At 42.4% G+C, this 17,086-nt stretch overlaps 1 protein-coding gene across 1 annotated transcript in view; it reads right to left on the bottom strand.

Annotated features, from left to right (window-relative positions):
• LOC136863249 (glutamate dehydrogenase, mitochondrial-like) overlaps positions 1-8,305 on the bottom strand; it is a 274,916-nt gene extending 266,611 nt beyond the window's left edge. Inside the window, exon 1 of the mRNA XM_068226415.1 lies at positions 8,177-8,305. Coding sequence (XP_068082516.1) covers positions 8,177-8,305 — 129 coding nt within the window. The remainder of the gene's footprint in view (positions 1-8,176) is intronic.
• Positions 8,306-17,086: the final 8,781 nt, after the last annotated feature.

Raw genomic sequence — 17,086 nt, 5'->3', positions numbered from 1 at the left:
TGACAAATTGAATAAAATATTCGTTTATATGAAGAGGAATTAGGAATTCGAATAATTTACCAAGGGAGATGCTGGAAAAAATACAAACTTTTTGTAATTACGGCATTTAGGAAAAGACCAGGTAAAGCCTGATTCATGGGCTGAATGGTCAGCGTTGGGGCCTTGGATTCAGAGGGTCCCGGGTTCGATTCCTGGCCGGGTCAGAGATTTTAATCGTGTTTGATTAATTCTTCTGGCGCTCGGGGACTGGATGTCTGTGTTTGTTCCAATACTTTCCTTTTAATATTCATACACTACACTACCAACCACCACAGCAACACGCAATAGTGATTACATCCTTCCATATAAGTTTGGCGTCAGGAAGGGCATCCGGCCGTAAAACAGGGCCAAAACCACATGTGCGACACAGTTCGCACCCACGACCCCACAGGTGTGGGAAAAGCGATGAAAGAAGAAGAAGAAGACCAGGTAAACAACTGATAGAAAATATCTCACTGAAATCATGATTTAACAACGAGTTTCATAACAAGTAACACAAAAATATCATCAGGAATATTCGTTCATTCTTTTTCTTATTCTTCCACCGCTTTTCCCACAACTGTAACGTCGCGGGTGCGAACTGTGTCGCACATGTGGTTTTGGCTCCGTTTTACGGGCGGATGCCCTTCCTTACGCCAACCGTACATGGAGGGATGTAATTACTATTGCGTGTTTCTATAATGGTTGTTGGTGTGATGTGTTGTCTGAATATGAAGAGCAGGGTGTTGTGGAAAACATAGTCACTCAGTCCCCGAGCCGCAAGAACTAATCATACGCGATTAAATTCCCCGTCCCAGCCGGGAATCGAACCCGGACCCACAGAACCGAAGGCCTCAACGTTGACCATTCAGGCAAGGAATCGGACATAAGGAATTATTTTCTGGAATATCTATGAAGTATGCCTTTGCTGGCAAGACGTAGTGTTTACAGTGCACTATGTCTTCTGGTACGGGCTAGAGCAATTTTGTTACTTTCATTGATCTGTCTCTGTCTTATCCTTGGCTGTGACAGTATGAAAGTAGCTGAGGTATGAGCGATGGTAGTAATGTCATTCCTTATGCAGCCAGTCCATGCTATGAAAGGTGTGAAAATGTTGCTCATAGGGTCGGTTGATGCGGGCGTTTCAGGGGGCTTGCCAGACTGATACGTAATAGCAACTTCTGGCTCAGTGAGGAACGCAACGAGAAACTAACTCGCTCCTCATTTCCATATTATGCCTCTTCAGTGATGCCTAGGCCATCTATGGCAGGTAATGGTGGACCTGTTGAGGATCCAACCAGCCTTCGGACTGAGGACTGAACACCCACATACACATCCATAAAAGTTATGATTAGTGCTCCAACACCTGTTAAGAAATCTGTTTGAAAATTGGGCATCGGTATGAGGACTCCGCAGTATTATGTCACGCATAATATAGTGTATTCCTAGGTTCAGTGGCTGTACAGGGTGGTCGGAAACAACAACGTGAACCGGTACATGAGCTTTAGAATGTTGGTCGTACTGGTAGCTAAATTGAAAATTAATAATTCGATATCTTGCGGCGTTGTCATTTCATCAGCTGCTGAAGTTCAATCAATCAATCAATCAATCAATCAATCAATCAATCAATCAATCAATCAATCAATCAATCAATCAACCAATCAATCAATCAATCAATTAATCAATCATCAATGACTTGCACTTAGGGCTGTCATCCAGGTAGCAGATTCCCTATCAGTTGTTTACCTAGCTTTGTCTTAAATATTTTCAACGAACTTCGAAGTGTATCAAACTTTTCTCTTGATAATTTATTCCAGTCCCTTACTCTACGTCCCTATAAATGAATATTTGCCCGAATATGTCCTCTTGAACTCCCACTTTATTTTCATATTATGATCTTTCCTACTTTTAAAAGCTCCACTCAAACTTATTCTTCTACTTATGTCATTCCACGCCAACTCACCACTGACTTTTCGAAACATACCACATAGCCGAGCGTCTCGTTTCCTTACTCCCAAGTCTTCCCAGCCCAAAGTTTGCAACGTTTTAGTAACACCACTCCTTTGTTGGAAATTATCAGAACAAATCGTACTGCTTTCCTTTGTATGTTTTCCAGTTTTCATATCAAGTAGTCCTGGTGAGGGTCCCATACACTGGAACGATACTCTAACTGGGGTCTTACCAGAGACTTATACGCCCTCTCTTTTACATCCTTACTACAACCCCTAAATAACCTCATAACCATGTGAAGAGATCTGTACCCTTTCTTAACTACCTCATTAATATTACTACCCCCAATGAAGACTATTCCTTATATTAACACCTAGGTACTTACATTGTTCCCCATGAGATACTATCACCCCCATCAACGCAATAATTAAAACTGAGAGGACTTTAAAACTGAGAGGATTTAACCAATCAGATCGCTTCGCGGGCGAATTGAAATGGGTTTTGTGAGGCGATGTTAAGGAATCTCCACTTGGCTTACGACCAGCTTGAGAACACCAATTGAAGAAAAAAGTTCGCTAGTGGAAGAATTTGCAATACGTCTACTGTACGCATGCTACATGACTTTTAAACAAACGTTTCCGCAAATCAGTGTTTCATGTACGGTAGTGCGAGTGTGTTAAATTCAATTGTTCAATATCTAACCTTGTAAAAAATTCTAGATCGTCAAAATGTTTAATGATTGGGACTTGGGGGACACCCGGTAGCACACGTGCCAAATTCGCTGTAGCCTGCTTCGATTGTAAAAGTCCGCAAGCTTCCAGAACTTACCAAGGACGAAATCATCGTAGTAAATTTGTAATACTTTAAATGAGTGGTTGAGAAAAATCGAAAGGATGAACTCCTAAGCGTACATTGGATCTTTTCCTGCTATGCTGTTTCCTGTTCCACCAAACCGCGCGTGCTTCCTTCTGGATTCGATCTGACTTTGAGAATTCGGTCGTGCGGGTGTGTTGCCTGGGAGCTCTACGTTAATGAGAGGCCCTCGCTTCCCTCGAGGTAAGCAACTTGTAATTTTTCAAAAGTAACTCAGTTTAACTTAACTTTCAACGTTATATCAATCACAAGAGTTTAACCGTCGATTTTACCAACCTAAAGGTTGTAAGAACATTCCAATGGAGTATTTTGTCAATTACTTCCATTACTTTCATTCAAGGAGTAACCTTTAAATCATCCATCAGGTTTAGCCTCATGTAATTCAGTAACAGCAACATTATGTATTTACTCATTATTCTTTACCCGCGAAATGATTTCTATTCGCGAATTCAAATGTATTGATTCGAAGTTACAATTTTTCCTTATTACTGTTGTTCTTGAATGCAACCTCTCTTTGTTGCAGGCGAGTTGGCCGTGCAGTGTGCTTGTATCCGGGAGATAGTGGGTTCAAACCGCACTGTCGGCAGACCTGAAGATGGTTTTCCGTGGTTTCCCATGTTTACATCAGGCAAATGCTAGGGGTTGTACCTTAATTAAGGCCACGGCCGCTTCCTTCCCATCCCTAGGCCTGTCCTTTCCCATCGTCGCCATAAGACCTATCTGTGTCGGTGCGACGTATAGCAGCTTGTAAATAATTTGTAAATTGTTCTCATAGACAAATGACTTTCTGTTGAAGCTCGGTCCATAAACGTCTTTCCTTCCACACCTCTTAGGGACCCTTCCGCATTCCATATCCTTTCACTTTAGTTATAGTTTGTTTTACCTGTTTTTTAACTGTTCTAAAATTTAATGACGTCCCCATGCTCTAAATTGTATTATTTTATTTGCTGTTAATCCGTTGAAAGGTGGGTTACAGTCGGTAAAATCATATTGTACTTGCTATGGCGGGAGCCAGTTAGCCCGGAAGTCTGTGTTCAAATTCCTCTCCTGGTGAAGTTTTTCTCCGATCGATGCTCTCATACCGGTCTTAAGGGGAGTCGGAAACCAAAAAAATTTTAAAATATGACTTTTTCCAGTCCGCCTCTGTGGTGTAGTGGTTAGCGTGATTAGCTGCTACCCCCGGAGGCCCGGGTTCGATTCCCGGCTCTGTCACGAAATTTGAAAAGTGGTATGAGGGCTGGAACGGGGTCCACTCAGCCTCGGGAGGTCAACTGAGTAGAGGTGGGTTCGATTCCCACCTCAGCCATCCTGGAAGTGGTTTTCCGTGGTTTCCCACTTCTCCTCCAGGCGAATGCCGGGATGGTACCTAACATAAGGCCACGGCCGCTTCCTTCCCTCTTCCTTGCCTATCCCTTCCAATCTTCCCATCCCTCCACAAGGCCCCTGTTCAGCATAGCAGGTAAGGCCGCCTGGGCGAGGTACTGGTTATTCTCCCCAGTTGTATCTCCGACCAAGAGTCTGAAGGACACTGCCCTTGAGGCGGTAGAGGTGGGATCCCTTGCTGTGTCCGAGGGAAAAGCCGACCCTGGAGGGTAAACAGATGATGATGATGATGATGATGATGATGACTTTTTCCAAATGTTGCCTCATTCAATTATTTGGACTCTGCTGATTAAATGAAAATGAAAACCTACATCCTGTTTTCCAGTCATTGACCGGGTCAGGGATGGAATGAATGAAGCAGATATAGGCTATTAGTATGATGGGGTCGCCACTCCCAAAGTGATTTATTAACGACTGATAAATGTTATGAAATGAGAATGGAGTGTGTTGCTGGAATGAAAGATGACAGGGAAAACCGGAGTACCCGGAGAAAAACCTGTCCGCCTCCGCTTGGTCCAGCACAAATCTCACATGGAGTGACCGGGATTTGAACCACGGTATCCAGCGGTGAGAGGCCGACGCGCCGTCTGAGCCACGGAGGCTTCTGCTGATTAAAATGGTGTATAATTTATTTCAATACGACACATGGAAGCATTTTAAAGGAATTTTTAAAAAATCAATGCACAAGTGTCAAATTGGGCAACTTAGACATTTTTCTTGTTGAAAATATAAATGTCTGGAAACCTTTAATCTAGAAGGCTGTGGTTTTTACTGTTCTATTCCTGAATGTTATGCGCAGAGGTTTCCGGCACTGTCATAACAAACATTTCAGTAGTTTCGATTAAATAGAGTTTTATTTTTAGGCACTGTTGTGGGTAAATGTGTGCGTGAACATTTTGTTTTACTTTGAAATCATATTCTGAGAAATGACATTTTTTCACATGTTTGACCCATCATTTAAGAAACTACACTGGATAGCAAGTTCATTGTTTGCAGAGAGTCACCTTGTGCCATGATACAGCTACTGAACCAGATAAAAGCACTTCACATGTATAGTTTCTGATTCACATACGTTTTTAATGACATTTTTTTGTTAAAAATTGGGAACTTATTAAACAAATTCATAACTTTACAATAGTGTTTTCCAACTATACCATCCTGGTTCAGTAGGTATGGAAAGGGTGTAAGTACATGTAGTAAAAATATCAAAGCTCTAAACTTAATACTTCCTGAGAAAACGGGGCATCTTTTCTGTCAAATTAACATTATCAAGATAGGGCTTGTCCGCCTCTGTGGTGTAGTGGTTAGCGTGATTAGCTGCCACCCCCGGAGGTTCGGGTTCGATTCCCGGCTCTGCCACGAAATTTGAAAAGTGGTACGAGGATTGGAACGGGGTCCACTCAGCCTCGGGAGGTCAAGTGAGTAGAGGTGGGTTCGATTCCCACCTCAGCCATCCTCGAAGTGGTTTTCCGTGGTTTCCCACTTCTCCTCCAGGCGAATGCCGGGATGGTACCTAACTTAAGGCCACGGCCGCTTCCTTCCCTCTTCCTTGCCTATCCCTTCCAATCTTCCCATCCCTCCACAAGGCCCCTGTTCAGCATAGCAGGTGAGGCCGCCTGGGCGAGGCACTGGTCATACTCCCCAGTTGTATCCACCGACCAAGAGTCTGAAGCTCCAGGACACTGCCCTTGAGGCGGTAGAGATGGGATCCCTCGCTAAGTCCGAGGGAAAAACCGAACCTGGAGGGTAAACAGATGATGATGATGATGAAGATAGGGCTTTCCGACTCCCCTTAAGTCAGATGCAGGTTTAACAACACCGCCTCACAAATCCCATTCGAAATCACCCACGAAGCTACTGCATTTGATTGGATAACTTCAGAAGCTGATAGAAAGATAACGGCACGAGGTATCTGCACGTTGTTTTTAACCACCCTATATATGAAAGGATACTTGTTAAAATGAATTCTTACCTGTATAATAAACGTTTTACCACTTATACCAGGAAGGATATTGAAGCAAGCAACGAGATTTGGTTCTTCAAGTATTTTAGCCAAAGACCAAAATATGCAATGGGCAGATAAATAAGAGAATCTACTTATTCCACCTAACGTTATTGGCTTTCCGGCTGTACATGCAGTGGTATTAATGTCGTTGAAACCTGAAATAGTAATATTTCTGAATTAGGAATAATATTGTAACTCATCAACGCAATCCTTGTAGCATTGTACCTAAGTAGGCTTAATCACTAATAATTTTCAGGTAACATAATATTCTGATACAATTTGAAGTTAGTGCGATTGAGGCAACTGGCAAGTCCTTCCCTTTTTCCAAATCTCAAAATATTAGACTGCAGGCCTACAGCACAGTCCGCTATTAAGAGTAACGAATAACCTCCCTGAGTGCAAGGTCGCAAGTTCGATGTCCAGTAAGGATCACTTGAAAGCGTTAGTATTAACATTTGAAGAATGGTAACAGCAAAATATCACCAACTAATGATTCATCGGGTGCATAGGAGAATGATAGAAAATAAATGTATGGGGCACAAAGAACAATTTTCTATGAAATGTATCTGGTTCACTTCACAAAAAAGGACATCATGGTCACGAAATGTTGAAAAGGAACTTTTAACTTTCACCATGAGCAGTGGACGAAAAATGAGGCATGAGACAAAATGCATAGTTTGGTATTTGGCTAAAATATTTGAAGAACCGAGTTTTACTGCTTGCTTCGACATCCATACGGGTATAAATCGTAGGACATTCTTACTTAAATAATTCTAACAACTATTCTTTAATATATTATAGGCATTGAACCTAAGTAGGCACAAGATGTGTGACATAAAACTTCGTTCGCGCCATGAAGATCAAAGGCGAACTCTTTGAAAGTTGGGGAGTCAGCTAGGTATCAACTCTTACAGAATACATAATCATATTGATGACGCGAACTCTTGCAGTTGTTTGACTCCTAGACGCGAGCAAAAAAGCATCATACCGTTTTAGAGGAAACTATTCCTTCTGGTAAGTGTGCGATTTTAAAATTCATACCTCCAAGAGCCACTAGACAACTATTGACTAGTACGACCAAATCTCTAACGCTCGTACACCTGATTCACGTTGTTTCTGACCAACCTGTATAGCTATTTGTCTGCACCATCTGCAGCTATGCCATACAGAATACAGTTGCCAGTTTTACAATAAACTGTACGACAGACTGGCTCGCATCGGGTTGCATGACATCACTTTCCACCAGTTCTCATCACCGCACTATGCATTCTGTAAGGAATACCTAGCTAATTATCCTGAAGGCCCAACAAGTTCGCCTTTGGTCTAGCTGGCGTGAACTTTTGTGAACACTGTGATGCCTCATTTTTCTTTCACTGCTCATGGTGCAAGTTAAAGGTTTGTTTTGAATATTTTGTGACCGTCCTTAATGTTATTTTTGTGAAGTGAACCAAAAACATTTCGCAAAACATTCCTCTTTCCACCTTCCGTACGTTAATTTTCTGTCGCTCTTCTATGCAAATGGTGAGTCATTCACATCTCATACTTTACTGTTACCATTGTTTATACTAACACTTTTAAATAATCTTCACTGGACATAGAACTTGCAACCTCGCACTCAAGTAGTAGGTAACTCGTAATTTGTAGGCCAATGATTATGAATTTATAGTGTGGATTCTGCAATATAGAACGAGACAGATTTCACGAGAGAAAAACAATTGACTTGTAATGCCACATCGAATCAGCTCATATGAGGGCATTCGCTTTCATGCGCTCATACATAACACGAAAATACGTTGATCTACGGATCGTTTCATGTATTATAGAACCATTACTCATTGCCGACAGAGCGTACAATAATACAAAGCATGCGTTCAGTACAATTTTATTTCGCAAGCGTGTTCAATAAATCTTCTTCATTGGCGTTATTCTCTTCAGGCTGTGGGATACGGAAATCCACATCTCATCCTTCACTTCACCTAGTCTGCAGCGTCGAATGTGTGGATGCATGGAAGTCGTATTTCCTCCCGCAGACAATCTATCCACCAATTCCTCGGGATCATCATCGTCTGTGCCCATTTTACAAGCGGGGCTCAATCAGGCCAGCCGACGGGCCCATGCCAGCACATTCTAGCCTCTCTCACTTTGGTAGGTATTCCTAACACCTTCCTTCTTCAGGTGGCCTAGTCGTCTAACATCCAGCAACCATTTTCGTCTTCATCACATGAATATCTTCTTCGTCACAGGCCGACAGTCCAACTTATAGAGTGCAAATGGACGAATGGCCGTACGATACACCTTATATTTTAGATTCAGAGATATGTTCCGGTGGCAAAGTACAGTATATCTCTGACAAGGCGCCACTTCAACCATCCACCATTAATTATTTTTTGGGCGTCCAGTAGAATGTCACCGTCGGTTGACATGCGGGAGCAAAAATACCTCAAACTGGAAGACTTCACCAGCGGTATACCATCACCAACGATCGTGCTGTCCGTCTGGACCCCGCCCTCAAGCTATTCATTTTTTTCAGATTGTGCCGTAGTCCAAATTTGTCCAGTCATGTTTTCCATTGGTTAACAAGGCGGTCAAGTCTATTCATAGAATCGATAACCAACATAAGATAATCAGAACACAGTAAGATCCATGGATGAAGCATTTCCAGATATACAGTCACTGAATCCATGGATAAAATATATACCAGCGGGGCAAGGTGGACCCGTGATGGACACCGAATTGAATACTAAATGGCACAGTAATATCAGGCCTCATGGTGTCGTTATAGATAAACTGTACCTTACGAACGTAGATCTCTACAAGGCCATGTGATCAAGGAGAATAACGAATTAATTAATGTGGTATCCTCAAATGCCTCCCTACCAACAGACAGGTGGCGTAGATTGTTTCAGTAGTTTTGCCTTTCCTCATGAACTCACACTGGTTTGCCAAGATGGTGACAATACTGTGCAGGCGTGCGTCAATTACACGCGCAACGATCTTAATCACATTGCAGAGGAGACTGATAGGGCAATATTTTGAGCACTAGTGACATCATTGTTGTCTTTCCAGGTGGGTACTCTGATGCTGGTCTCTCATGTAGATGGTATCTTACAACTAAGCATTTGCTGAATAAGGCTGCTGGGAATTCAGCCTATGTTTCCCATTTTATTCGACATTTCAACAGGTATAAAATCAGGCCCAGTTGCTTTGCCATATTACATGATATGGATGACAGATTGAACCTCCGCGGCTGTACTAGGAGGTACTGTACCCTTTGGAGGACCAGCGGAACGGAGCGGCGGATGCGGGTATTCACGTTGCAGGTCGCATCGAAACAATTACGCCAGCAATTTTAAATGTCCGCAGGTTACCGAAGCTGCTGCCCTTGTTCATCTTTAACGTGCGAAACATAAGCTATATCGAAACCGACTTTCAACCTGTTAGGTCGTGTTACGTACATTTAGTACGTGTTGAAGAGATATTAAGTACAGAACAAAAATGGCCAACCAGACACCAGTGGGATCCGAAACCACAACCTCCCGATTTCGCGTCGGTTGCTCTACCAATTGAGCTATGGTAACACGACCTAATAGGTTGAAAGTCGGTTTCGATTACAATACGGTCGTGAAAATTCAATATTCATTGACTTGGCCCTCAACGGGCAACTTAAACGCACTCTACATTGTGATGGTAGTAGTACCAGACCTGTAGCTTAGATCCTTTCCAACAGAACAAAGATGGCCTAGGCCACTATAGCTCAATTGGTAGAGCAACCGACGCGAAATCGGGAGGTTGTGGGTTCGGATCCCACTGATGTCTGGTTGGCCATTTTTGTTCTGTACTTAACATCTCTTCAACACGTACTAAATGTACGTAACACGACCTAATAGGTTGAAAGTCGGTTTCGATTACAATGCGGTCGTGAAAATTCAATATTCATAAGCTATATCCTTTATAGCGTGACGACGAGATTTTGCTAGCCTTTACATGCCATTTTCATTGTTAGGTCTGTCCAGTCGCTGTTAGATGTCGTGGAAGTATTTAGATTTTGTGACTGCTCGTTTTGCTACAGATTTAAGGTGATAGTAGCGGTTTAAATTTTCATCTGTCCTGCAATGTTCTTCAGATTTACAGCAGGTTCGATATCCTAATTCAACCGTGATTGTCTATAAAACGCCTTTTTGGTTTAGTCACACAAAAATTTCCTTTGAAGTTTCCTGGATTCGTGCAGTTACCTCATTCCATGTCAGTTCATCCACATCGTCCACAGGGAGCAGGACGATAGTGTACATAAATTGTCGTGCTTGTGTAAGGAGCTTCTGCTATTTGACAGATGATTTTGTATACACCCGTCTGTTTGAATATATATGATGTTTCGACTGTAAACACTTTGTATGTTTTACATTGGATAAACTGGAAGAGGGTTTGCCATTCGATTTCAAGAACCCCCGGCGGCACTTCGGCTACTTAATCATGACAAATCAACAATTGCTGCACATATAGATGACACAGGTAATGAAGAAATAATAATAATAATAATAATAATAATAATAATCGTATGGCCTCAGCTAACGTGTGCAGACATTTCAATTTGACGCCATCTGGCTGTCTGCTCGTCAATTTCGACGTTCCGTTTTACTCCAGGCCCCCACTAGATGGCAGACCGAGTAAACCGAAACTCTCTTGGGCGTCTATGGCTGAGATTTAATGAATTTTGTCGGGTAAACACCAAATGTGTCACCAGAGATCTTCCCTTCAAAAATCCGACTACCTCCGCCGGGTTTGAACCCGCTATCTTGGGATCCGGAGGCCGACACTCTACCGCTGATCCACAGAGGCAGCTAGGTAATGAAGTATCATCTCACCATTTTACACACACATCCAAAAGGGATAAACTGGAATATTTTAGAAACTATAGAAGTGCATAGACATCAATTAATAATTCCTCAGCACATACTCAATCATAATGAATATTTCAAAATAATATTGAACTCTAGCAGCAACTGTATACTTCTGAGACGGCACACACTTATAGTAGACCCAACATAAATTTATGTAATAAATTCATAGCTCTTACTCTTAAGCGTAATAGTATAACGTTCTTTGAAAACAAGTGTGTATCAAGTAGATCAACAATTATATTTCACCATTTCCACCACTTGTCGATTGAGCATAGTCTCTGAAACGCGTGGTGGAGTAAACTATTGAATACAACTTGTGACTAGTAATAGCCTATATATATATATCAATCACTCACTACTGATCTGCATTTAGGGCAGTCGCCCAGGTGGCAGATTCCCTATCTACTGTTTTCCTAGCCTTTTCTTAAATGATCGCAAAGAAATTGGAAAATTATTGAACTGGTAACAGGTTTTACATTTGATAAACTGGAAGAGGATTTTACATTCAATTTCAAGAACACCTGGCGGCAATTCGGCTACTTAGGCATGAAAAATCAGCAGTTGCTGCACATCTACATGCCACTAGGCTACATGAAGAATCAAGTATACATATTTTTTAAAGAAGGCCTTTCCCGTGGCTGTGAATTAATTCTTCATTATTATTTATTTAAGCCACTACGGAGCGCTGATGACTAGTTCTTCCTCGATGCTCTTCGTTCCCAATATCTCTTGAGCCCTGCTGATAATTTCTCCTTTCTCTCCTGTGAAAGGGGCTTCCGACTTCTAGGGACTCTAGGTGATGGGGTCCAAGACTACCATAGCACAAAATTTGGAGCGATCTTCTATATCAATGTCTGAAATCCCAGCCGAATCCAAGTCCTTCTGTACTTCATTAAGCCACAAGCTTCCAGTCTTGTAGCTTTTAACCAAAGAGAAGATCTTCTTGGTAAGCCTGTTGCTGTCCATTCGTTGTAGGTGTCCGTAGAACTTAAGCCTCCTCCGTCGCATGCTGGTATTGGCTGATTCTAACTGTCGATACAGCTCAGAGTTCGATTTAAGTCTATAGGTTCCATCTGGGAGCAATCTCGGTCCATGAATTTTTCTGAGGATACGTCTTTCGGCTAGATCATCCATGGTGCCTTTTTTGTTCATCAGGAGGGTCTCTGAGGCGTACAAAAACTGTGGTCTGACAACAGTTTTGTAATGAGAGATCTTAGCATTTTTCGAAATGCACCTCTTATTATAATGGTTGTGGGACAGTTGGTACGCTGCATTGAGTTTGTTACAATTTCTAAGATGGATGTACTGTCTCTACCATTGGGGTGGACCCATTCACCAAGGTAGCGGAAGCGATTGACTCTCCCAATCGTTCCATATATGGTCGTCAAACGGAGGTTTCCGGGATGCCGAGTCTCAAAGTACTTAGCTTTGTCGTACGATATGTGTAATCCTGCCTTCACCGCTATCTCGTGCTGGACTTCGATAGCAATGACAGCGTCCTTAGAGTTGTTGGTTAAGATTGCAATGTCATCTGCGAATGCTAGGCACCATATCTCAATCTTTCGGATCCCGGCTCCAATGGCAACTGGTTTGATTTCTAGATTCCTCAGTGTATATTCTCAGTTCTTGATGACTTTATCAAGCACTAGATTAAACGGAATGGGTGAGAGGCCATCACCCTGTCGTATTTCAGTTTTTATCTTGAAACTCCGAGATAGTTCTCCTGTGAACTTCACCTTAGATGTTGTATTCGTAAGAGTCTGTTGGATGAGGTTGCGTGTGTTGTAATCAACACCTCGTTCTTGCAGTACGGAGAAGAGTGTCTGGCGGTTGATGGAATCATAAGCTTTTGTAAAGTCGACGAAAACCACAGCGATGTTCATACTCCTTACTTGTTTTAGTTGTAGAATGGTTTTTAGGTTGAAGATCTGCTCGGTACAGGACCGTCCCCGTCGAAATCCTCCTTGATATTCACCGTTCGATCACATTGGCTTTCTACATTGTCCAGTAAAATCCTTGACAGCACTTTGTATGCTACTGACACCAGAGATATCCCTCGGTAGTTGTTGACATCACTGCGGTCACCTTTTTTATGTAAAGGGTGTATGATAGCTGATTTCCAGTCATCAGGGATCCTTCCAGTCTCCCAGCAGTCAATCAAGATCTGGTGTATGGCCTTGATCGTATTTTCACCTGCTTTTAGAGCTTCCGCAATGATGCCATCTTCCCCGGGTGCCTTTCAGTTCTTAAGATGTCCGATGGCATTATCAACTTGCTGCACTGTTGGTGGCTTAGATGGGAGGTGTATCTCTGGAGGATGTCATAGAATTTTGACGCTTGTTTTTAAACCAGAAGATACATCATATCATTGTATATTCTATATATTGTATATTTTAATCTTATCACTCACATCATGTGACATTCTTCATTAGATTTAGTAATGTTTTAAAATTATTTTAAGTTAACTTTAGATCTTATGACCAGCTGAAGATGACCTCTATGAAGGTCGAAACCGGTACTGCTTAGTAACAAGATATAATAAAGTATTGATTAGGTGGACAGTACCCATTCTTTGTGATTAACATGGAGTGATGTATAATATGCCTGGAAATACATCAAAACTGGAAAATCAGCTGGTGCTGATGAAATTAATGGAGAAATTATCAAGGCTATGGGCATTTCTGTAAAACATTGGATCTACAAACTCTCTCTTAAGATCTGGAAAGAAGGGGACATACCAGTCGATTGGAAAACAAGCATCATAATTACAATTTTCAAGAAAGGAGATAGAAAGAAATGTTTCAACTATAGAGGCATCACTTTAAAATCTCAAGTTGGTAAACTTTATGAAAGAATTATAGAGCGTAAAATCAGACCCCTTATTGAAGAGAACCTCTTCGTAGAACAGTACGGATTCAGGAAGGGGAGATCAACAAATGATTTAATCTTTACAGTCCGTCAGTTAATGGAAAAATACTACGAACACAACCGAGATTTGTGGTTAGCCTTTCTGGATATCAAGAAAGGATTTGATGTTGTTATTAGAGAGGTGTGGGAAATACTGAAGAAAATTGGAATACTGGATGACATGATACACAGGATCAGGAATTTGTATGAAGATACCCGAAGTAAAGTCAAAACACTGTAGGAATGACTGAAGCCTTTGATATAAAATCTGTGTTAAGACAGGGTGGTGTTTTGTCTCCCCTTCTTTTCATCACTGTGATGAACGAGATTCAGAGAAAAGTTCACCAAACCATTGGAGGCAAGAAAATGAAAGTTATCTTGTTCGCGGACGATATATGATTGTGGGGAGACTCTAAAGAAGACCTTCAAGGACAAATAAACTCCTGGACAGAAGCTGCTAAAGAATGTGGACTCATCGTCAGCCAAGAGAAAAGTGAGGTTATGGTCATGAAGAGATACGGACAACCAATGGGACACATTGAAATGGAGGGGAAAGAGCTACAGATGAACCATCAATTCAAATATCTTGGAAGTGTCATATCTTACACTGGTTCTATATTTAAGAAAATTTCCCATAGAAATTAGGCAGGTAACAACTTTTACAAAATAGTTAAAGACGTAATATGGAACAAGAAAATACCAACAAAATGTAAGAGAGTCATATATGAAACTTATTACGTACCAATCCTGACCTATGGTTGCGAAACATGGATCATGAGAAATAAAGATGTTAGTAGAATCCAGGCAGCAGAAATGAGATTTGTCCGTAGCATGATCGGTAAAACACGCAGGGACAGAGTCCGTAATGAGGAAATCCGCAGGCAGGCTCAAGTTGTAAGACTGCAGGACAGAATAACAGCGCAGCGATGAGATGGTATGGACATATGCGACGCATGGGAGATAACAGATTACCGAAAAAAAATGTATGATCTAAAACTTGATGACAAAAGACTAAGAGGGCGACCAAGACTCAGGTACAAGGACATGGTGAAGATTGACATTCAACAGCGAGGACATACTTTGGAAAGCATCGAAGAAGGAGAGAAGTTCAGAGACCGCAACTGGTAGAGAAGCCTCGTTCGCCGACCCATCCCATATACGTGGGATATGTATGTATGTATGTATCTGTACGGTCGGTCCATATCCTACTCAGCTTCGTGGTGGCCGCCCTGGCCATGGCCGTTCTTCTCTTGATTTCATCGAAACACCCTCCTGTATTGGAAATCGTGGAGCCCTGGACGACCTCGAAACCAGCTACCTCCTTTATATTTGGTTGGTTGGCTTTCTGCTTGTCGACAGTCATTGCCTTTGTCTTTCGTCTATTCATTTCCAATAGAGTTTGGTTACCTAGTTGTACTGCCTTTGCTGGCAAGACCTAGTGTTTACAGTGCACTATGTCTTCTAGTATGGGCTAGAGCAATTTTGTTACTTTCATTCACCTGTACCAGTCTTATCCTTGGCTTTGGCAATATGAAAGTGACTGAGGTATGAGTGATGCTAGTAATGCCATTCCTTATGCAGCCAGTCTCCTGCTATGAATGGTGTGAAAATGTTGCTCATAAGGCCGGTTGGTGCATGCATTTCAGTGGGCTTGGCAGACTGATAGGTAATAGCAACTTCCGGCTCAGTGAGAAAAGCAACGGACAACTACCTCACTCCTCATTTTCCTAGAACTCCTCTTCAGTGATGCCTAGGCCATCTATGACAGATAATGGCAGAGCTTTTGAGGATCAAACCAGCCCTCGGGCTGAGGACTGAACATACATACATCCTCTTAAAATAATAATCACCACCACCACCACCACCACTATTCATTTCCAGGCCATATTCCCTACTCATCTACACCAGCTTCTCCATTAGGACTTGTAGTGATGGTGATTACTGTTTGAAGACTAATCAGAGAGAAACAATAGAAGGGATCCGATACTTCGAAACATGAAGGTATCGGTCAAAGAAAGACAAGGGCCACGAAGGCGTAAAGAAGGAAGACTCCCTAGGCGTCGAATTCTCTAATACCGTCGTGGTTGGAAAGAACAAGAGTTGACCAAGGGAGGTCTTATAGGATAGATGAAAGTGAGGGGGCTGGCACAAGTAAGTGGAAGCAATGCTCGGACCCAGCTGATGGCCCCATGGTCGTCAACCAACGCTCCCAAGTTAAGAGCCCCTGGGGCCCCTTTTAGTCGCCTCTTATGACAGGCAAGGTGCACCGTGGGTGTTATTCTACCGCCCCAACCCACAGGGGGGTGAGGACCTGTAGTTCCTGCACTCTCACTAGCTGTCACCTGCGTACCTAAGGCTGCTGATCTTCCTTCCCAGTCCTCGAGCACTTTCCTCATGATGTGCTCAGTGTAGATATTGAATTTGATGGGCAACCATCCTCTATTGACACTAAATAGAGAGAAAAATGGAAGAGGTCCGACACTTCGAAAAATGAAGGTATCGGCAAAAGAAAGGGAAGGGCCAGGGTCCTCGGACAAATTAACACCACCGGAATCGGAAGAGAAAAAATGTTGACCAAGGGAAGTCGGATAAGAAAGGTGACGGTGAGAAGCCTGACTCAAGTAAGTGGAAGCAATATTGCAGACTCAGCTAGGGAAACCATGGTCGCCAGCCCATGCGCCCAAGTTGAGAACCCCTGGTGCCCCTTTTAGTTGTAATCGTATGTCCTCAACTAGGCCTGTGCAGACATTTTGATTTGACGGCATTCAGACTGCCTGCGTGTCAATTTCTATATTCCGTTTTACGTTACTAGAGAACGGAGATGCAGATCCCTGTCTGGCGATCTATCACTGAGCTCTGATTAGTTTTGTCGGGAAAACACTAGAAATAAACGAGTTGGCGCTCATACTCGACGTCTTCGTCTGTCAGTGAATAGTAAATGAACCTGCATCATACTTTCGGTCTTCTGATGAATAAACTTGTTCTGCCGTCAAGTACTCGACGTGCTCCACAGCTTCATAGATTCTAGCGCCCAGGTGTCCCGGGTTCGATT

Source organism: Anabrus simplex, chromosome 1, assembly GCF_040414725.1.
Source record: "Anabrus simplex isolate iqAnaSimp1 chromosome 1, ASM4041472v1, whole genome shotgun sequence".
Taxonomy (NCBI): Eukaryota; Metazoa; Arthropoda; class Insecta; order Orthoptera; family Tettigoniidae; genus Anabrus; species Anabrus simplex.
This window is presented reverse-complemented; position numbering and strand designations above follow the sequence as displayed.